The sequence below is a fragment of the Chrysemys picta genome, chromosome 2, assembly GCF_011386835.1.
Source record: "Chrysemys picta bellii isolate R12L10 chromosome 2, ASM1138683v2, whole genome shotgun sequence".
Lineage (NCBI taxonomy): Eukaryota > Metazoa > Chordata > Testudines > Emydidae > Chrysemys > Chrysemys picta.
In genome coordinates this window covers 64,165,401-64,188,399 of record NC_088792.1, presented here as the reverse complement: position 1 = coordinate 64,188,399, position 22,999 = coordinate 64,165,401, and the positions used below count along the sequence as shown (strand labels likewise).

The following is a 22,999-nucleotide window of genomic DNA, read 5'->3' as shown; positions in this document are numbered from 1 at the left end:
TACATAGCGTAGCAATTCAATTAGAAGTTGACAGTGCAACTCACTTGGAATAATTTTTCCCACCATATATATTAAATTTCATTCCTTAATATAGTTAATGTCTATGTCCTTACTGGTGAATTAGGATGCCTGAATAATCATACAATAAACCCAAAACATCACAATAACTTTGTAGGAGAATACAATATTCCAGATATCTGAGATTGCATCTGAATTTCTTTTTTTAACGAATTGCTAACAAGATTCTGTTTTGGTTCTATTTCAGATCTGATTCTATTTCTGAGTGGTCAGATTGGGCTGCTCACTGGCGATTAACAGACAGGTACTTTATTCTGGAGGTTGCTATCTTGAGCTCCAGAATCTGTGATTTTGTATAGAAAATGAAGTCAGGAATTAAACCAGGGCAAAAAAAAAAAAAAGAGAGAGAGAGAGAGAGAAAAGAAAACAAAAAGAGAAAACAAGAGCAATAATATTCTCCCATAAACTAAATTCCACTTAGCTAAGATGACAAAAATGAGATGCCATTCTCACTAGATTGTGCAAAAGTTCTAATAAGATTATGCACACTGGTGATCTTATTAGGTGTAGCTCTTTCTTGATTGGGTGAAAATGTTAAGGCAGGTGTCATCAGGTGCTGCTGTTACACAGTGTTCCAAGTTCTTCTTAATGTGCAAGCAAATGTTCAGTGTTGGGAAGACATGCTATGTATTACTTTTTATTATGCAAGGTTCTCTGTAGAGGGAACTGAGTAAGCAGCAGAAGACTTTGCTCTCTGCCTAGGTCTGATGGAAGTCAATTCTTGAGGCAGAACTGCTTTCTGAGAACAGGGCTCTGGTGACAGATCGAGATTTCTGAAAGAAAAGATTACCAGCATGTTGTTTGTAGCTACCGCTGTTCCAGAATTGGTGTATATGTTTAAATAGAACAAGTCACATTTAGAATATACTCAGACTCCACATCAGTGGTTTCTCCTTCACTGGGAAGCAGACCCAACAACAGCTTCCACAATAAGTAGTGGTATTCTCACAAGTACCACTCCTCATGGTGCCAGAATGAGATGTTATGCACAGTAGATTGATAACACCATCCTTCCTCTACTCTCTTAGGTGCTTTATTAATCAGTGAACTAGTTAATGACATTTAAATTATCATTAGGCATTGGTGCTAACTTTCATTAAAACAAACAGGAACAGAGTCCCTTTTTTCAGAGCTATTGTTTCAGGCTCTCTACAAACTCCAGCATCACTACATTGGTTACACTTGGTTCATATTTTAAAGGTTTTCTTCACAACCACAAGGGCTAGAAATTTTTTTATTCAAGATGCAAGCTTTAGATTGTAAGTTCTTTGAGGAACAGTCCATCTTGTGGTTCATGTTTGTACAGCACCTCGCCCAACGGGGTCTTTCTTCATGATTGGGGCTCCTAGGTGAACCACAGTATAAACAATAATAAGATTACAGTTTAGATTCTAGGGCACAAGAAAGCACGTTGGGGGGAGTTGTGTATACTATACCTCCCCAACCTGAACCTTCAATGTAGTATCTAAAGTAAAACCCAAATATTAGGTTAGCTCTCTAGATGATGCTTACTACTGCATTTATTTAAAACTGAATAAAAGCTTTATTGAACAATATGAAAGTACGGTTTTTAAAATGTTGTATATTTTGTTGTTTTTTACTCTAATGATAATACACATTTTAATATACTATGCATCTGTGACTTTTTTGTAATCAAAATTAATTTGTCAACCTTAAACAACAATTTTAAAACCAAAACCACTTTACAAAGATTTTGCTATCACTGATTTTTATTATAGATACAAATATCTGAAAATCAGTGTCCTCTAATCAGAAAAATAAGACAACATTTTAATAAAATATTCTATAACAAAACAAAGTCTGAAAAACAAATCAAATATCAATTAAAGCTGAAATACCACCTCCGGCAAAACATTCTTTAATGTTACAGAAGCAATTCCAAGACTGCATCTTAAGTCCAGTATTGACTGTATCACCGTATGAAACTTCCTAGTCTTTTCCCAAAACAAAAAACACAACACTGTACATTCTTCAAATGATAATGGCCTATTACAGAAATTCTGTTAAAAGTTCCCCTACACGCACTAGTCCCCGGCTAAAACACTGTCCAAGAGCAATATCACCAGTCAAGAGCAACACCCTGTGGCCAGATATATTCTTACAGAAATTATGTCTCTGGTCCTTTTTCTTTTCCATTGCTGCTCCCTCAGTAAGAGCAGCAGTCATCTATTTTAACAGAAACATCTTGGAAGGGAACAGAGCAAGAGCTGGGGAAAGAGGGAGAGGACAGCGGGCATGAAAAGGAGTCATGATTCCACACGTCTGATCTCCTGGTATCCGGCTAACAGCTCTCCCACCAGTAAATAACATCTCCTTGAAAGGTCCTCAGAATGGTCAAAATGAAAAAGCAAAGCACTGACAAACTTAAGAGCATTTCTCCTTGCTACTGCCTCAATTAGCATCATCATGCTCTTAACTTCAAATAGTTATTCAGAAACATACTTTTTTAAAAGAAATCCCAATGAAGGGACCACACCTGTAATTACACAAAAATGGTTATGCTTACCAAACCCTTTTATATTTTGAATATTTGAGCGTAGGACAACTACTTTCAGATCCCTTGTACGTTTTTCTTTTCTTTTTTTTTTTTTAGAACTCAAACAAAATAAAAATAACTTAAGCAAATGGCTGGTGAGTCCTCTGGCCTACTGAGAAGGGTCTATCTCCTCCTCCTCCTCATCTGTCTTGTTCTCAGAACTGATGATGTCCTCGCCTTTTTCCTCTGTTTTTTCACATTCAAGCTCTTCACCAGGTTCATTCTGTGGTGGAGCTGGGATCACATCAGGCAACAAGAAACAGTCATCATTCAGCACTTGCTCGGCTGTCATTCTGTTACTGCAGATCAGATTCAAGAGTAGAGATTTAACCTTATCATCCTAAGAGAAAACAAAAGGGAAGAGGAAAGGGAAAGCGAGTGAAAAGAGTTTTACTTAGCAGGAGAAACACGCAAGCCTCCAACTCCATAAATGTCCATTAACAAGTCAAATATTTCCTCAATGCTTCTTCCAAGTACTTGGAGCCCAGAAATATTACACATGCAAAAAAGAAGTGATGATCTAATATAATTTCAATACTGAGCACATTGAACAGAGGCGGTACTTGTTAACAACTTGACAAAAACAAGCACTGTTAATCATTAAACGCTTGTGGATCTCACACTCAGGCAATTTCTTCAGTAACATGTCATGGTCCACAGTGCCAGTTCCCACAGCCATTATAAATGGATGACTTCAACTGTTTTTATTTGCCATCATCAGGGAAATCCTTAACACCAGTAGGACAATTAAAAGGTCAATTAAAACTGCTTTGTGCCCTCCACTACATTCATTTTAGTTACTGTAATTTTTGTAAGTCTCAAGATTTACTTTCAACTTGTTAGTCCCAACTCTGACAGATAAAGAAAAAATGGAAAGTAAACCAACAGCGGCTAAATTCATCATCAGCCCTTCATTTATACCTTAGAATATTTGGACTCTACAGTCCAAAAGCTTAACACATTAAAAGTGCTGGAAAATGGAAAAAAAAAACAATACATTGCTGAGGAATAGAAGAGAGTTCTCGGTTTGAGCAAGAGCTCTAAAAAACACTGATCCTTGTTAATTGATTTTGAGAACTAGATTCTGAAAATGCTCAGACACACTGTAAAAGAGAACCACTTCTATAAAGGCTAGTGTTTGGCATTCTCCCCAAGTTAGCACCATCTTTAGCTAGCTTTAATAAAGGAGAGAATACTGAAACACTTGTGTCTCTCATTTCCCCCCACCTAGTACAGAGGACTTCTTTTTCTGTTGGATCTGCTTCACAGTTGCTATGACAGCGCATGCCAGTGGTCAGACAAGGGGACTAAACCAAGGATCCTGAATTCAATTCCCATCTCTTCCACTAACTAGCAGGGTGAGATGGGAGAATTAACCTCTCTGTCTTACTTGTCAAATGGGCATAACAGTTGCTGACCTCAAAGGTTAAATAATGTTTACAAAGTGAGGTCAAATAATGTTTACAAAGTACTTGAAATCCTTGCATGAAAGTCTCTACAGAAGAGAAAAGTGTAAGAGCATTTATACATTTATTTGTTTTTCAATGTACTGCATGACTATGAAACTGTTTTTGTAAAATTAAAAAGGAAAAAAAATAATATTAAAGGGTGATTTGACGATTAACTATTTAATAGCTTGGCGAATTATGTTTGGATATTTGAAATTCCCCTCCTTCCCGATTTTCTATTGGGCTCATGCCCAAAGTTCCGGGATTCAAGCCCTGAGGTTCCTGCTCAAAGCCCATGCAAACGGGCGACCCCCACGACTTTTGCCTAAAGTGTCTGGGGGAGTCTCATCAAGCAGACGAGTGCAGGATCTGCAAGGGTTTTCGTCCCCGGACCAAGAAGGAGCGGGGCTTTCATCTCAAACAGCTCCTTATGGAGGCAGCTCTTAGCCCTCAACCTCCTGCGGCGCACCAAGATCCGGCACCGAGTGCCTTGGTGCGCGGCGCCCCAGCACCGCGGTTGGACTCTGACCGAGACCCGGGGCACTGACGCTCCCTGGCACCACAGCCGGCATCATTGAGCCGGCACCATTGAGCCGGCACCGCTCCCACTCTCCTGGCCAGAAGTGGCACTGGAAGCCAGAAAAGGCTGGCCCACAGAAGCAAGCCTCCTTGGAACCGCCGCTGGAGGCAGGTCCCGCAGGGGAGCGCCTAGGGGCACAGTCTACGACCTTAGCACCATTGTCTCCGGCCCTGGGAGGAGAGCCGTTGAGTCCAGGGCCCCTGGACTCCCCGGTACGCAGCGTGGTTGAGATCCAGTTGCCGTCCACTCCGGATACCATGACGGCATCGGCATCCCCTCAACCTCGTGCGGCACCTGCATGTGCGGCTCCGTCCCAAGGCAAGCCGGCCCTGATCTACCCATCGGCACCGGTTGAGCCACGGCACCGATCTCGTTCTTGGCACTGCTCCTGCTCCCAACGCCACTCGCTGTCCCGGCATCACTCTCCTTCGCAGCGGCGGTTGTACTCGCGGCACCGGTCCTGGTTGCGGCGCTGCTCTGCCCACCAGGCACCCTCAAGAAGCAGATCCCGGACCCGACGCCACTCATCATCTAGACCCAGGTCCAGATCCAGGCACCGTTCCAGGTCCCAGAACCACTCCCCAGTGTCGCAGCACCGTTCACCATTGCCGTGACCCGGTGCAAATCCACTCAGCACCTCCGTGGCCTTCCCATTCCGTTTCCCATTCTTTGGGATCGGAGGCAGAGTCATGCTTCTCAGACCACTGCTGTGTGGACCATAGCCACGCGCAGGAGCAGAGTCCCGTTCAAGGGCCCACCCTATGGCTGTTCTGGACACCCTGGGTGTACCAACTAGTCCAGGGTGCTCCGTCTGGGGCTTCTCGCTCAGCCCCATCCAAGCCACGAGTGCCAGAGGCTACCGCCACTCGGCCCATCCCGGGAGGCATGGAGACCGTGGTGGCTCCTCTTTCCGATACACAACCTCCTCCAACACCAGTTCCTGCTCCGGGCCCGGAGGTCACTGGCACAGGACAGCTGGGCCCAGTTCAGCAAGAGGCCCTAGATAACCCTCTCCCCCCTGTGGCCTCCTCCTCCTCACCTGACGAGGTGGTGGCAGGCACTGCAGTCTCAGGTCCCCCTCCCATAGACCTCTGTGCCCACCAGGACCTCCTGCGCAGGGTGGCCCTCAATATGAACTTGCAAGTGGAGGAGGTGGTAGAGATGGAGGACCCAGTCGTGGATATTCTGTCAGTGGAAGAATATCAGTTGAAGTCAAGTATAGTCAAATAAGTACCTGTATAGTATCCCATCTCTAGCTTCTGCTTCCTTCTTATGGCCAGCTAAGAACATTCATCAATTGCAATTTTTTTTATGGTAAGATAAGAAGTGATTTCACTCCTTTGGGTGAGACTGTGATGGTAAGGAAAGTATGAATCCTTCATGAGTTTGTGGATGGGCATATGAGACTATTCTGAATAAACTGATTAGAGATAAGCCCTTAAAACCAAAATGGATTTTCCGAGAACTGGGGCAAGGATTAACAACCAGAGGACTGAGAGAGTCTCCCAGAAAGAGTCAACCGACATACGAGAAATTTGTTTAAAAACGGATACTAACCTTCCATAACTGTTGTTCAAGATGTGCTGCTCATGTCTAGTCCAATGTAGGTATGTGCGCATCATCTCCACTGCTACTAGAAATTTTTTCCCTCAGTGGTATCCGTCGAGTTGGCAATGGTGCCGCCTGGAGTCGCGCCCTCATAGCACCAGTATATAGAGTCCTGCTGCCCCCTCAGTTCTTTCTTGCCAGCCAACTCTGACAGAGGAGTAGGAGGGTGGGTTTTTTCTTCTTCGAATGCTTCTCATGTCCATTCCTGTCAGGGTTCCCTCCCCACTCTGAACTTTAGGGTACAGACATGGGGACCTGTATGAAAACCCCCTAAGCTTATTTCTACCAGCTTAGGTTAAAAACTCCCCAAGGCACAAATCCTTCCTTGTACCTTGAATTAGGTAACACTGCCACCACCAGTGATTTAAACAAACATTTAGGGAGGGCCACTTGGAGCCCTACCTTCCCCAAATATCCCCCCAAGCCCCTACACCCCTTTTCCTGGGCAGACTTGAGAATAATATCCTCACTAATTGGTACAGGTGAACACAGACCCAAACCCTTGGATCTTAAAACAATGAAAAATCAATCAGGTTCTTAAAAGTAGAATTTTAATTAAAGAAAAAGTAAAAGAATTATCTCTGTAAAATCGGGATGGTAAGTACTTTACAGAATAACAAAAGACTCAAGAACACAGAGGATCTCCCCTCTAGGCAAAACCTTAAAGTTACAAAACCAGGTATAAACCTCCCTCTTAGACAAAGGAAATCACAAGCCAAAATAAAAGTAAGCTAACGCATTCCTTCGCTAGTACTTACTAATACTAATGGAGTTGGATTGCTTGCTTTCTTGATCTGACTCTGGCAAGCACACAGAACAGACAGACAAAAGACAAAACAAAGCCTTCCCCCCCCCCGCCAGATTTGAAAGTATTTTGGTCCCCTTATTGGTCCTTTTGGTCAGGTGCCAGCTAGGTTACCTGAACTTCTTAACCCTTTACAAGTAAAAGGATTTTGTGCCTCTGGCCAGGAGGGATTTTATAGTACTATATACAGGAAGGTTGTTACCCTTCCCCTTATATTTATGACAATTCCAATGTAGGTGACTCCCAAGCAGATGTAAGAGGAAGATTCGGAGTTCAACAACAAGCAGACTGTAGTACTGCTCTGCCGAATCCAGCATCGTCTCTGGCTTGCTGAGTGACGGCATAGTAAGCGGCAAAGGTGCAGACCAAAGACCATATTGTTGCTCTACAGGTATCTTGGATGGGAACCCGTGCCACGAATGCAGCTGAAGACGCTTGGGACTTCGTGGAATGTGCTGTCAGGACCAGAGTAGGGACTTTCAGCAGGTCGTAGCACACGCAGATACAAGTAGTGATCCACAATTAAATTCTCTGGGTTGAGACTGGGAGGCCTTTCATCCCATCTGCCTCCGCCATGAAAAATTGAGTAGTTTCCTAAATGATTTAGTCCTTTCTATGTAAAAGGCAAGTGCCACCTGACATCCAATGAATGGAGCCTCTGTTCCTGGCTGTTGGCATGCGGCTTTCGGTAGAAGACCGGGAAAAAAATGTCCTGATTGTTGTGGAATTGCAACACCACCTTTGGGAGAAGGGCTGGGTGAGGGCGCATTTGAACCTTACCCTTGAAGAAGGCCATGTATGGAGGATCTGAAGTAAGAGCCCTGATCTCCGAGACCCTTCTGGTCTAGGTGATGGCTACCAGAGCACGTTGCCAAGGGCTCCAATGGGGATCATTGAGTCTTAACGACATCAGGTTAAGGTCCCAGGGCAGGATCAGCTGTCTCACCTGTGGGTATAACCTATCCAGCCCCTTGAGAAAGGAACTACCAGAGCTAGTTTGCAAAGATGGACCTGCTGTTCACCCATGGGTGAAAAGTCAAGATCGCTGCCAGGTACTTCAATTAGAGTATCTAATTGAAGATACACCTTGCTGCTTCAGGTGTAGCAAGTAGTCCAGAATACACAGTACTGATGATCGCATGGGCGAGACCTCTTTCTGCACTGACCAGACTGAGAACCTTTTCCACTTCACCAGGTACGTGACCCAAGGGGATGGTTTTCTGCTCCCTAGAAAAACTTCTTGAACTGGACCTGAGCATGCTACCTCCAAGGGGTTCAGCCATGGAGCTTCCAGGTCATGAGATGGAGGAACTCGAGGTTCGGATGATGTAGACATCCGTGATCCTGGGAGATGAGATCTGGAAAGAGGTAGGCTGACTGGTGCTTCCACCGAAAGGTCCAGAAGGGTGGTAAACCAGTGCTGGTGAGGCTAGGCCGGGGCAATCAGGATCAGATTCGTGCCTTCCTCTCAGACCTTCAGTTGGACCTTGTATATGAGAGGAAAGGGGAGGATTACATAGTAGAGATGGTCTTTCCAAGGGAGGAGAAACGCATCCATGAGAGGGCCCAAGCTGTGAAGCAGGTGAAGAGAGTGCTAAGCCGCTGCCCTGGGGGCTGCTGTGGAGCCTGCAAGCTTGGAGCATGAACAGCGTGGAGATCGCTCTTCTCCTCCCCACCTTAACTGAGGGGCAGAGAGGATTCATGGTGCCAGCACTGTGCGGGGCTTTAGCACGTGCAGGGCTCGGCTCCTCCTGGCCAGTGCCCCAGGCCAGAGTCTTGGGCTTTCCCGGGGCACCAACTCAGCCAGAGACAGTGGGGGAAGGAAGGAGCCTACTGGCCAGGCTGCTGGTGAGCTGAGCACTCTGACCAGAGGCTAGTTCTCCACACAGTGCTGGGAGCGAGACGGGTGAAGGGGCAAAGCAGGGAGAGGACAGCGAAAGAGGGAGCATATAAAGGGTCGATCGGTGGGCAGCAGAGGTGACACAGAACTGGCTGCCAGCTGGTGTCTGCCCGCACTCACCAGCCACCGCAGCTCACAGTGCACAGCAGCCAGTGCTGGCCAGAAACGGGACAGGGGTCAGGGCCCTGCTCGCCGAGAGCTGGCACGCAGCGAGGGCTACACTGACAGACCGGCAGGAGGAACGGCCAGCCCCGCACACTGCATCTTCACCCCGCCACCAGCCTTGCACAACCACCCCAATCGTCAGCCACTGGACCCTCCACTTGCCACTGATGGGTGGGCGGCTGGCAAGCAGGAATCCAGCCAACAGCAAGACCCACCAGAACTGATGGAGGGTAGACAGAAAAATACAGGACAATTTGCCCATTTTAACGAAAAAAAATTGGGACATCCGCAGGAGGGCTTAAATATGGGACTGTCCCTTTAAAAATGGGATGTCTGGTCACCCAAAGCCTGCTTAGACCCCAACAATAGTCTGGCAGGGTCAGGCCCATGGGCCGACGAGGAGGCCTCCTCTTATAGCTCCTACCCCGCCTCTTATGGAAATCCTGCCTCAATTGGGGCTGGTAGAAATAGGGCAATGGTTGGGGCTTAAAGTGTTTCCTCGATGGAGCCAGGGTGTGTAGTTCTAGGGACTTCAGTGTGGCCCTTGAATCCTTCCAAGTTATGAAGTTTAGAGTCAGCCTGTTTTGAAAAAAGAGAGACGTATCTTGAAGATTGATGCCGGGCTCGGTACCGGGCCATGGTTCCTGTACCAAGAGGAATAGCAGAGGGGCTGCACACTCTGACACAACAGAATATGATCTCCTCATGTGACCCCTGGACTGGTTGGAACACCCTGGGATTCCAGAAAGGCCATTGTACAGGCATCTGCCCCTGTGCTGGCCAGGCCACTAGCGGGAACCTTTGGCTCACGTTGGACCAGTGTCAGCTCACATGGAAAGAGTCCGACTGTGAGGAGTTGCTTCTTGGCAACCAGAATGCAGTGGTATCAACTGGTGGTGGGAGGGAGACAATCAGTGCTCTTTATTACCAGTTTCCCCTTCGACAGCACCTGGGGCCTCGGCACCGTGGAGGTTCTCACCTCCGGTGCCATATCACACTTGGTGGGGGAAAGCAATACTGGGAGAGATAATAGCTCCCTTGCTGCCTCGAACACCTCTGGCATGGATGGAAGAGCCGGGGCTGTACTCTGATGGCTTTCCCTCGGTGGGGAGTCCAACCGTACCGGACTTGATGGGTCTCTTCCCTGGGCTGGAGTCAACGGTACTGAACTGGCAGCTGTTGAGTGCAAGTGGCCCGGCACAAGTTGCACTCTGCTGACTTCCCTGAGACTGGCGGACCTCAGAGTTGGGGAGCACCCCTTTGTCCGTTTTCCTTTGCTTTTTCTTCGGCACTGGTGATTGGGAGTAGTGCCGGGCGTCCCCTTGAGGCGTAAGCCTTTTCTGTGCTGGAGAACCCTGGTGGTGCCACAAGTCCCGGAACATGGATGAAGAGTTCTTCCTCGGTGCCGATGAGGCCAAGCTGCGCTACCTGTCTCTCAGAGAAACCAGTGCACTTGTCACCGAGGTAGAGGTGCTCAGTGCCAAGACGGCTTGGCTCAGCTCCAAGGGGTGGAGAACTGCCTCCATAATGAGGAATTTAAGTCTCTGGTCTTTGTCCTTTAAGATATGGGATTTGAACCCTTTACAAATCCTACAGCGCTCCCGTCGGTGGGCCTCTCCCAAGCACTTAGAGCAGCTAGAATGGGGATCACTAATGGGCATGGGCTTATGGTAAGATGCATATGGCTTAAACCCCAGGGACCGAGGAATGTCCCGGTACTGGGGTAACCATATTTACCAGGATTCTAATCTAATAACTACCCTAAGTAACACTAAATTGTAAATTCTAGCTACTATAATTAACTATATACAGGGAGGGGAAAAAGGCAAAATACACTGAGGAGAGTACTTGCGTGAATGCAAGGACAAGCAGAAGTTCCAGAGACCATCATGGGCGGTAAGAAGAAACTTGGGGGGCAGAGGCTCGACAGGACGCTATATACCGGCACTATGAGAGTGCAACTCCAAGGGGCACCAGAGCCGACCCAATGGATACCACTGAGGGGAAAACTTTCCAGCAGCGGTGCACACGGTGAGAGAGGTGCACACCTTCATTGGAATGGACATGAGCAAGCACTCCAAGTTTTCTTACTGAAATTCTTGGAATCCAAGAGCAGCATGGATGGCTTTCCCCCTGGATTCAGATGCTTCATGTACAAAACATGGAAAGGATGAATCTCAAACTACCAATGATAATATACTGATTGGAACCATATTGCCTGGTGCATTCTAATTTATTCACTGATGAAAGGAAATCTTGCTCACTAACAGCTAAAAAACTACAAAAGGAAATTATACATTACTATTCCCAACAAGGATTCTTCATTGTTTTTGGGTAGAAAAAGCATTTCTTCACAACTCCAAATGTATGTAAACTATTGGATCAGAGAAAACAAAGTTTGGCAAGCTGGACTCACCCATTTGAGTTTGGATGCAAGTAATTCAGAATACTTTTGATAAAATTAGTATTTCAGTACAGCGGAAGTCATATGACAGCTACTGTTGACCCAGATGATGATGTTGATCTCCTGAGGATTTTGTTATTTTTGTTTTCCTAAAAAATTAAGGTTTTTCTGTATGCCTTAAGTAGCAAGGGGGAAGTTAATTTTTTTCAGTATTTAAGAATTAAACAATGTTACCGGTTTGAGAGGGGCTGGGATGATCCTCCACTGCCTTGCACTCTGGATAGTCATTTAGATCTGTGCAAAGTGACTGCAGCATGATACAGAATCAGAATTCTCCACTCATACCTGTGACTGAGTTTTGCACAGATGCAAGTGATTATGCAAGATGCATGATAGTGGATAATCATGCCTGCTATGTGTTGAACTGCAGACAGATTTCTTTATCCTGCTATGTTAGCCTTCCTGACATTGGGTGTTAGGTGTTTCAGCAAACTCCCATCTGAGGCTATGGCTACACTGGTGCTTTACAGCGCTGCCACTTTCTCGCTCAGGGGTGTGTAAAAACACCTCCCTGAGCAGAGCAAGTTACAGCACTGTAAAGCGCTGTAAGTTAATCCCCTCGGGAAGGTGGAGCCCCTCTCCCAGCGCTGGCACCGCAACCACACTCGCACTTCAAAGCGCTACCGCGGCAGCTCTTCGGAGTTTTGAATGTAGCCATGCCCTCTAAGAGACTGTCTCCTCTAACATAATAATGTGCTGAAATATACAGTGGGCAAATGGTTCTGGGTAAACTTTGGGTTTTGTTTTGCTTTTTAACTCCTAGGGCAGTCAGAACTGATATTTTCATGTGAAATATTCAGTTTTGTTTTTGTCTTAAATATTGTTTTCACAACAGCCTAATCTTTAACTTTTAATAAATCTGCACAGCTTTCACACATGATATGCTAAACTTGTTAGTTTAAGGGATGGCTTCTCAGCCAAAGTTAAGTTATTATTATTATTATTATTATTATACGGTTAATGTTTCACATTTGTAATAAACGCTGTATTGCTAGATGACTGACACTTTTGTACATGTAATCATTGTATAAATACAGAGTGAAATTTTTTTTTTTTTTTTTACTTTTACTAAAGATGTGACAATGGCAAACAGGCTATTGTGAATTAGGCACAGGACTTTGCTGGGAGGTTGCTGAAGATTTCGGTAAAAACAAGTATATGGGGAAACAAATGCATAGGAAAGAGCGGAAACAGAGGGACAGAAGGAAGGAGATCAATAAAGCCTTAAATGGAACAGGGCCAGTCTATTTCATAGACCACCTCTTCAATTCTGGTTTGCAGTTTTTCAAATTGTAACCGTTTGTTAAAATTGACATTACCAATAAAATTGTTGATTTCCTGTTTATGGCTAATATTAATGAAATATTAATTTAATATTAATATAAATTAGTGTGTGTTTGATAGTGACACCTAAATTACATGGTGAAGGGCACAGAATAACTTTTTGTAATAGCAATGAACATTTTTAAAAGATTAGGCAGTTTCCATTAGAATTACGTGGTAATCTTTCAGCATTAACATGAGAACATACTTCTTAAAGCAGTCAGGAAGCACTAAGGCCAACATTTTCAAATGTAGGTGTTCAGCACCTCTGAAAAAATCAGATCCTTATTTAGGTGCATAATTTAAGGCATTCACATTTGAAAGTTTTGCCCTAAACTTGTAAAATTGTATGCATGTAAACTAGCTTTATTAGATAAACACATTAGAGGCAAGTGGTTTATTTCTTGTGAACAACAGGGTCAAATATGAAGAGAACTTCATCCTCTTCCACCTTTTCAATAATGATTCCATTTGTGTATGCTACTGAGAATTCTTACAGCCCAACTGTCAAATAAACATTTTATAAACATGGCATTTTAACCAAACATTTAATAAAACCAACTAAACAGCAATGGCCTATATTCTGTGTCTTTCACTTAGCTGCCAGATAAGGAAGTTCACATACCATATTAAGTTCATCCACTTCAGGGGTTCCATTTTCCTTAATTTTAAATTCTTGATCTCCAACAAACAGCTGCAAATTAAAAATACAATCCCTGCATAACTTCAAATATGACTGTGTATGGTTCAGAAAAAAAAATTAGAGTCTCATCTCTAAAGCATGCTACTATCTCACCTCTAGTTTTACAGAGGGGTAAAAACTGGTCAAGGAGATATCTTTTTCCAAATGAAATGGGAATACTAGCTTTAGAATAAGTCTCCAAAAATCTTTAGTACAGACTCACAGTACTGGAAAACCCAAAAGGGGGCTTCCAGGCCACCTACATTATTCATACAGATATAACCACCACTAGAAATTTTACTTTTAGTATCAAAAGTATACAAAGCTATCAGAGGCTCCAAGGGAAGTGAGCAGAGCCTTTTAAAAATGAGATTCAAACTCCAGAGTCATGGATCTGGTTGTAGATGTACTACTAGAAGAAGCCCTACTAGTATATTGTAAGATGATTAGCCCTGTCTGCCACCCCTCAGTCACACCGTATCCTACCCATAAGAGCAATAAGGTTCTTGTTGTAACTGCCTTGCAAAAAATTCTAAACTATGACCAAAGGAAGCTTGTAGGAGAAACATCTTCAGACCAAGATGGAAACATATATATACACACACCAGGCCTATGAGCCTTTATTGTATGGAACAGTGCTTGAGCCCACAACTCTAAAACCTCATGGACCAAACTGAGAATGGCAATGTCTCAATTCTCAGTCATTGACTGGTCCATGTCGCAAGAGGCCTAGAAATATTGACAATCTGACAATTTCTTTTGAAGTATGGAGTAAAGTGCACAATACTGACTAAACAGAGACTTACCTCACCTCTGATGGCAAATAGCAATATACAGTACTGATCAATGAGGGATATTACATCTTTTCTGCAGAGTCTGGGACAAAACCGTGGCAGCTGTTTAATGCTGCACAGTATCACTGCATAAGAGTTTGTGCCAAACAAATACAACCTGTGATGCTGTATGATTGAATATGACCATTTATATAATTGATATAACCACTGGTTATACAACTGCAACAAAACTTGTACAAAGTGTGTCATGTAAGGTGTAAATGGAAAAGTTACAAGCTATCAAATATGATTATCCTGGTTAAATCCATGTATCATCTTTAGATCTAAAGTTCTGAATATTGACTATTATTTGTATCTCAAATGTGTTTGTTCCTGGGTGACTCCTCTCAAATAGATTTACATCAAGGTTAGATACCTATGTGTTGATGGCCCATCAAGGACACTCAGTTCTCACAACGGGCTGTAGAAGAAACTCATCCCGCCAGACAGCTCTCCCTGAAGATTCCTCAGATACCAAGGGGCCAATGACCAAACTCTGTGACTCAGCAAAACATATGATATGCTCATGTTGCCCTGGAATCCATCTTGGCCCAGTAACTTTCCACAAAGGGGGCTATGGGCTTTGTTTGGGACAGTAAAAATTCCATGCACGTGGCAGAGGATATAAAAGATCCCTGAAACATCTTAATTTTGTCTTCATTTCCTGCTTTATTTCTCTGCACTGGATTTCTAACAAGGAAGCTTTAAACAAGGACTGATGACCCCCAATCTGATTCCGGAGAGACTTCTGCAAGCCAGCAGTTTATTCCATTACTGCCGTGATCTTGATCTATGAACACTGAAAATCACTTTTATGTCTATAATCCTTTAACCATTCAATAACTCTCTTCTTTTTCCTTTTTTATATTATTAAACCTTTAGTTTTAGCTACTAAAGGATTGGTATCAACGTGATTATTGAGTAAGATCGGAGTTATATATTGACCTGGCTATGTGGCTGATCCCTTGGGATTGGAAGAACTCTATATCTGATCAAATTGGTTTTCAGTAATCACTCATTGTAAAGTCCAGCGTCTGGGTGGTGAGCTAAGGGCTCGAATGCATAAGGAGATTGCATTTTTGACCTCTTGTGGTATGACCAGCGTGGTGATACAGAAGTTCACTTTTTTTACTGGCTGGGTATAATCTAATGATAGAATAACCACCAGTGTGGAATGCGTCTGCCCTATTTCTCAGCAGTCTGTCCTGAATTTGACATTCTCAGCTGTGACCCAGTGAGGTACGGTGACGCTACTATACCAATTTGAATTACAAGGGGGCAATTATATGATTACATGTGTATTCATCGATCTGGAATTTGGGCTGGAAACAGACAGATGTACCTATGGAACTGGTAAGATTTCAGAGGGCTGCGATTGTCACATCATATTACAAACCTTTCTTTAGGTAGAGCCAGCCTTCACCAGCCAATTCTGCACCTCTTTATTCACTTTTCCTCCTCCTCCCATATAGGCCACTTTTTCCTGCCTCTTTCCAGGACCACTGGTACAGCTGCAGCTGTTGACCATGTTCCAATCTGTGTGCCACTCCTCAGCCCCCTGCTTCCCCCCCCCCCCCCCCCCCCGACACACACATCTTTTTGCTTCACCCTGCCAGCCACCACTAACTCCCACACCCACTAGGAACTCCCTAGCTCATTTTTCCCACAGCTATGAACAACATTTTAAAGTGGTTAGGGAATAGAAGGGTTTCTTTTCTTGTGAAAAGTACCAGGCGATTTCCCTCCCCCATACACACTCCCAGTGGTTATGTAGGGCAAGGACACAGAATTTTCAATTTCCTAGGAAGAAACATCTCCAGTACCAAAGTGTTCTTTAGCAGCATTCCAGTGGCCACTGGCACTGCTTAGCAGTCAATGCTGGATAAAGGCACAGTAGATGTTACCACTCCATTCTTAACTCCATCAATGAACCTCTTTCCACAATACTGAGAAATAGGGGCAACACCTGCTTATGTCAGCACTGAATTTAGGATTGAACTTGTTATGGCCTAAAGCTTGTGTTGCATTCTTTCTTCTAAGAATTGTGTGTTTTGTATGTAAAATTCACATTACTCCCTACATGCAGGAATACATATACTTTAACCTATTTATTATGCCAGCTAAATAAATCAGGGCCTACCTTCTCATAAGCCCTTAGTGAAATGGATTGAGGTCTTAGTGGTTCTGCCTGTTGGCATGACTTGTTTTTCAAGCATGAAAAGCTGTTTCCTATCACATTAGTAATGTTGTGATTGATCCACAGCCAACACATCACCTCTCTCGTGCTCCTTATTTACACTTCTCAATTCCTAAATGACCCTCATGATCTTCTATAGCATTTCTTCCCAGAGGATCATTGGTATTGCAACCTTGCTGCTCTTGAAAATCACCCCATCTAATGTTTGCAGTTCCAATAGTCTCTTATACTTGGACAGCAACTTCTTATTTCTTCAGGCCAGGATGGATAAAAAAAATCAATGATTTTTTTTTTTATTTAAATCAGATTTTTTTGATAAAATACTTTGAGGGAAAAAACCTATCTAAAGATAGGTTTTAGTTAAGATACATTATAGCTCAAAGATATTGCATCATGGAATAGGGATTATAAATTCTAATTCTATAGTATGAAAATATATTCATGTAATGTTTAAGAAAAATGTTGTAAACGAGCTCCAATAGTTCCTGGATTAGGGACCCAATCTTATAGAGTTCCAGGGACTTCTGTATAGATTATTTAGCTTAATCTTTCTATGTACTCAATGGGACTCAGTGTTCAGTCTAGAAGATACCATCAGAGATGCTTAGTTTTGCAGTTCTCAAACTGTGGATTTGTGTCTCCAGAGGTAACATGCTTCTTAACAGCAAAAATGTTTATAAATAAATAAATGATAGATAGATAGAAGTGAGAAATAACAGACCTCAACCCTACTGTCTCTCTCCAAATTTGTATACACAAAGTCAATCCCTTACCTCTCTCCAAAAGTGCAAAGTTTCTAAAAGTTCAATGAATAGAAGATTGTTGGGGGCGGAATAGATCTGGACAAGGAGAAGAAGTCTGGAGATAAATGTGAGAAGGGAGGGACAGGCAGAAACAAAAGTGAAACTGTTTATGCAGCATATTCCAGAAGTCCTGAGGTCTTTCTGAGTGTAGCCTTCATTGATTTGAGATCTACCATACCATTCTCTCACTAGAAGGGAAAACCTATAATGGCAATAGGCCATAAAAAAGACCCAGTTTTGGAATATTTTAATGAAGTTCCTCTACCTGTGGGTAAGACAGGCATGCGTGAAAAATGCAAACAGTGCAACAAAGAAATGCAAGGCCTGGTTGCCTGAATGAAACAATATCATGAGAAGTGTTCCTTCTCAGGAGGAGGATGTGTTGAAGATGATGAAAGGAACATGTCTGAACATTCAGGATCTCCAGGTTGGTAAACTTGTTTATTTCATACTTCTTTCTTAAGGGCTGCCTGTCTTCCTTCTGGACTATTCTTGAATTCTCTTGTTTGAGAAAAAATATATAGTTGTTACTCTATGGTACTATCATTTTAGATGCAGTTGTGATAAAAAATAAATAGTTGAAATAGGCAGATCTTCCTTTTACAATTTCACCTTTAAAGTAGTACTGAGTGTCAGTGAATGCAATGAGTAATACTAAATGAGCAGTATGGTAATAATAATTAAATAACTGCATTGACTTATTTTGTTTAGGAGAATCCATCCTCAACATACAGGATTCTGAAGACTATCCACCTTCGAGATAATCATTTTCTGTAGTTTCAGAGGTATCTGCCAATGATAGTGTTTCAGTCACATCATGTATGTCACATAGCCACAGTATAGCACCTGTAGCAAAAAGAAAAAAACATCTCCAACATCCAGAAACAACCATAGATAAGTTTGTGATAAGAACCAGTAGATTACAAAAAGAGGTAACTGATGAAAATATTGCCTGATTTGTTTATGCAACAAACTCTCCTTTCCGTATGATTGAGAATCCACATTTCATTAACATGGTTCAGTCATTAAGACCAGGCTACAGTCCACCCAACAGAGCAGATGCTGAAGGCAAATTGCTGGATAAAGTGTATGAAAGAGAAATTGAGCAGTGTGCAAAAGGTCTAGAGGTTGAAATTGTTAACCTGTGTCTTGATGGGTGGAGCAATGTCCACAATGATCCTGTTGTATGTGCTTGTGTGACAACAGAAGAAGGGAATGTCTTCCTTACAGAAACAACTGATACATCAGGAAATGCACGCACAGCAGAATACTTACAAGAAGTGGCAGTAAAAGCTATAACAAACTGAGAAAAAAATTCAAATGTCTAGTACGCAGCTTGGTCATAGACAATGCTGCAAATGTATCCAAGATGAGAAGAAATTATTTAGAAGAGTCCCAAGCTAATAACATATGGTTGCAGTGCTCATTTGATGCACCTCCTAGCCAAAGACTTCAGTGTTCCAGAAATAAAGGCTAATGTTGTTGAAATTGCAAAATACTTCCCTAACAACCACTTTGCAGCAGCTGCTCTGAAAAAAGTGGGAGGAACCAAGCTAACTCCCACAAGATGTGCGATGGAACTCAGTAGTGGACTGTTTTGAGCACTATATCAAGAACTGGCCTAATCTGATGACAGTTTGCGAACAAAATCGTGAAAAAATAGATGGCACTGTCACAGCCAAAATTCTCAACATTGGGCTTAAGAGAAATGTTGAACACATGCTGAGTACCCCGAACCCTACTTCTGTAGCCTTGAACAAAATGCAGGGAAATAGCTGTTTTATTACTGACGCTGTTGAAATTTGGAAGGAACTGAGTGAGATCTTAAAAAGAGAAATGTGCAATGACAGAGTTAAATTACAAGCATTAAAAAAACCAATGGGACAAGCACTATCTCCAGCTCATTTTCTTGCAAATATTCTCAATACTCGGTACCAAGGTCAAACCTTAACTCCTGAAGAAGAGGAGTTGGCTATGACATGGACATCCAGCAATCATCCCTCCATAATGCCAACTATAATAAACTTTAGAGCTAAGGGTGAACCATTCACGAAATACATGTTTGCTGATGATGTTTTAAGGAAAGTCACACCAGTGAAGTGGTGGAAGTAATTTAAGCGCTCAGATTCAGAGACTATTGAAGTGATAATCTCACTTTTAACAGCAGTAGCTTCTTCTGCCGATGTAGAAAGAGTATTTTCTTCCTTTGGACTAATTCATTCCAAATTGAGAAATCGTTTGAGACCTGAAAAAGCAGGAAAGCTTGTGTTTCTTTTCCAGATTATGAACAAACAGGAAAATGAAGGTGAAGATGACTGAATTAGCTGCAGAAGCCAATATTTTAAGTTTCTCATGTTGACCTGGCTGACATAGTCGATTTAATTTTTCTTTTTTTAAAAAAAAAAATATTTCATTTAACTATTTTAGTTAAAAACAATTTTAACAAAAACAAACCTGATTTTAAAAAACTTGGATGTTTAACTAAACTCAAAAATTCATATGCTTGTTTTGTTAAAATATTATATGTTTGCTGTTGAAGAAAAAAATCCAGAATACATAATATTGTTTTAATTACATAAAACAATTTAAATGTCTGTCTGGTGATGTTCTCCTCCTAATACAGCATGGCAAGAAAATCCTCCAAATATTAATGATTAATCTGTTGAACTGGAAATAGTTCACCTCCCAATGACTTCATAAATATCTGCTTCAATTACGTTTGGTAAAAGAAATAACCAATCATTCATTTTCTGATATAGCTGTAAAACTAAGCTGAAAAGTTTTCAAAATAAATCACTTTAAAATGTATAGTGTGTACCTTCTAAAAATGAAACCTACATCTATCTCTGAGTTGTGAAGAATATGTATTAAGGTTATAACAACCAACAATAATGCACTTTTATGTAGAAATCCATTATTAAATCAAATCTTCCTGACTAGTGATTTAAATCATGATTTAAATCAAATCCACCCTGCTTCAAGCCACCCTATAACTATGACTTTTTAAAGGATCCCCAATGATTCATCTTTCTCCGTTTCCCCTCTTATCTGTTGCAGTTTCTTGTTACCTAAGGGAATTGACTTTACAAACCAAATCTACATAGGCTTGCATCTCTATCTCCAAGGTCCTCTCTGGTTTAGTAGTGGGAGTCTCTGTCTGGAAAGTGCATCTGCAGTGAACATGAATTTACCAGGTGTGTAGGCTACAATCAAATCATACTTTTCGGCTTTATCATCATTCTTTAAAACCTTAAGGTACAGCCATTTAGTTGTTTGCCAAATAATACTAATAGGGGTGAGTCCATTTCAACAACCACTGTCTAGCCATAAATATATTGATTGGCTCTTTCACAGGCAAACGATATTCCTAAAAGCTCCTTCTCAATCTGTACGTATCTTGTTTTTGCCTCAGTCAGTGATTTGGATGTCTATGCTACTGATTGTAAACAGTCCTCTTGTTTCTGTAAAATCATTGCATCTAACCCAGACTGTGAAGCATCTGCTGAAATTTTAATTGGCCTGCCTGGTGCATAGAATTTCATCACGGGCTCGTGCATCAGCTGTTGTTTCAAGCCTTCCCAGATTCCTCCTGTTCTGCACCCCAGTACCATTCTTGTTTTTCTAGGAGTTTCCTCAAAGCTGCTGCTTTTGTAGACAGATTAGGTATGAATTTTACAAGATAATTAATCATTCCCAGGAACTGTTGGACATCTTTCTTTGACTGGGGGGATGAGGCATCCTTTCAATGGCTGAAATCTTATCAGGTTTTACATCCTTCATTGGAAAAAATATCTACAACAAAAGTCAGTCTCTAGGGATGGCCCTGTTTGAAATGTTCTCTTTTTATAGCTTTATTGAGGTCTCTTGAACTTAAGCATATGTGCAGCTTGCCATTATTTTTCTCCACAATAACTAGGGAGCTTACCCATTCCATTGGCTCCTCAATTTTTTGCATTACTTGCATTGCTTCCATCCTTGTGAGCTCAGCCCTGAGTTTATCACAGAGTGTAAATGGCACCTTTCCACATGGATGTAAAACTGGAGGGACCTGCTTGTTTATCTGGATTGAGTGTTCATCCTGCAATCAACCCAACCCTTGAAACAGATCATGATATTTCCAAATGAGTGCCTCATAGCCAGGTTCAGTTTGATCTTGTAGTGAGAGCACCCATTATACCAGTTTGAGTTTTTCACAGGTGACAAGACCTAAAATTGGTATCACCTCTTTCGGCACTGCAAAGAACAGGAACCTGTATATGGGGTTTTTATAGTTGATACAGGTAGATTTGTTCCAGAATAACCAGTTACTTTTATTTTTGTTGATCCAAGTTTTAGTCTTATTTTCAGTCTCAATCTTGTTCAGATAGCATATTAACCTGAGGGCCTATGTCACGTTTGAGTGGAATAATTGTTACATTCACTTTCATAGGCAGTATCCAGTCCCTCTCATTAGGTCTGTTTGATCCCAGCACCTCTATGTAAAACTGCTCAACCAGGTTGTCATCAACTGAATGCACTTGACTTTTCTGCATTTGGGATGTGCAGCATTTTGCAAAATGATTATTTTCCCCACATTTATGAAAGTTTCCCCCAAAGGCAATACACTGTTTGGGGCCATGCTGTGATCCACACATTCCTCATAACCGTGTGTTCCAAGTCTCTCCCCAGCAGTGATTTTCATAGCGAGAGGTTCCACTTTTTGATTTGACCTTTTCTGGCTATATTCTTTTGTAGTTAGTTTGTGGATAATCCCTTCTTGTGAATTCAGTTCTTTGGTTTGCATTTTCATAGTTTCTGCTACTCTGCACATCTGGAGAGCTTTCCTAAAGTTGTATCTCCTTCACGGAGCTCTCGCTCAACACATTGTCTTGAATGCCACAAATTATTTTATCTCTGACCAGAAATTCCATCAGCTCACCAAAGTCACAGGTCTTACTGAGTCTCCTTAATTCTGTCACATATTGCTCTATGATATTACCAGTTTTTTGCATGCATGTAAAAAATTCGTCTCTCTCAAAGATCTCATTCCTTCTGGCATGCAATGTTCCTCAAATTTAGTCAAAATTTTACTTAATCTCATGCTTTCATCTTCTTCAAACTTAAAGTTGTTACAAATATCCAAAGCATCCTCACCAACATCATTAAAAAGACTGATGATTTTGCTTTATAATTTTTCTCCTCTGCCTCTATGGCTGCTTAAGCATAATTCAAATCTCTGTCGGAATTTTTTTCAGTTCTCTGAAGCATTGCCCGTCAACTGCAGACTGGATGGAGGTTGCAACACATCCATTTTTAGCATTCTTCTCTTCTTAAGCTAGTCGAGCTACGTTTGTGCTCATAAAATACATAAAATAGCCTTTGTTCTTCTCTGTTTGCTGCTCTACGTGTTCCCCTTTCTGTTTCCAACACAAGAGTAAACCTCATAATTACTACAGTCTCCTTTTCATACGGCACTCCTGACACCATGTAATGATCTTGGGGTTCTTATTAAACAGCAAATCAGTGAAAGAGACAGGAATAATTTTTTTATTAAAAACAAACTAGAGAGCTTCTGTG

General features: G+C 42.2%; 1 protein-coding gene across 17 annotated transcripts in view; it reads right to left on the bottom strand.

Annotated features, from left to right (window-relative positions):
* Positions 1-2,666: 2,666 nt before the first annotated feature.
* STK31 (serine/threonine kinase 31) overlaps positions 2,667-22,999 on the bottom strand; it is a 97,470-nt gene continuing 77,137 nt past the window's right edge. For 14 of the 17 annotated variants that reach the window (XM_024106776.3, XM_065583367.1, XM_042861450.2 and 11 more), the window contains 2 exons: positions 13,554-13,622; positions 2,667-2,975 (listed from right to left, as the gene is read on the bottom strand). In XM_024106776.3, coding sequence (XP_023962544.2) covers positions 2,745-2,975; positions 13,554-13,622 — 300 coding nt within the window. In that variant the 3' untranslated portion in view covers positions 2,667-2,744. Of the gene's footprint in view, positions 2,976-5,702; positions 5,849-13,553; positions 13,623-22,999 lie in introns of all 17 variants that reach the window. The other 3 variants (XM_042861446.2, XM_042861456.2, XM_065583368.1) reach the window with 2 other exon arrangements.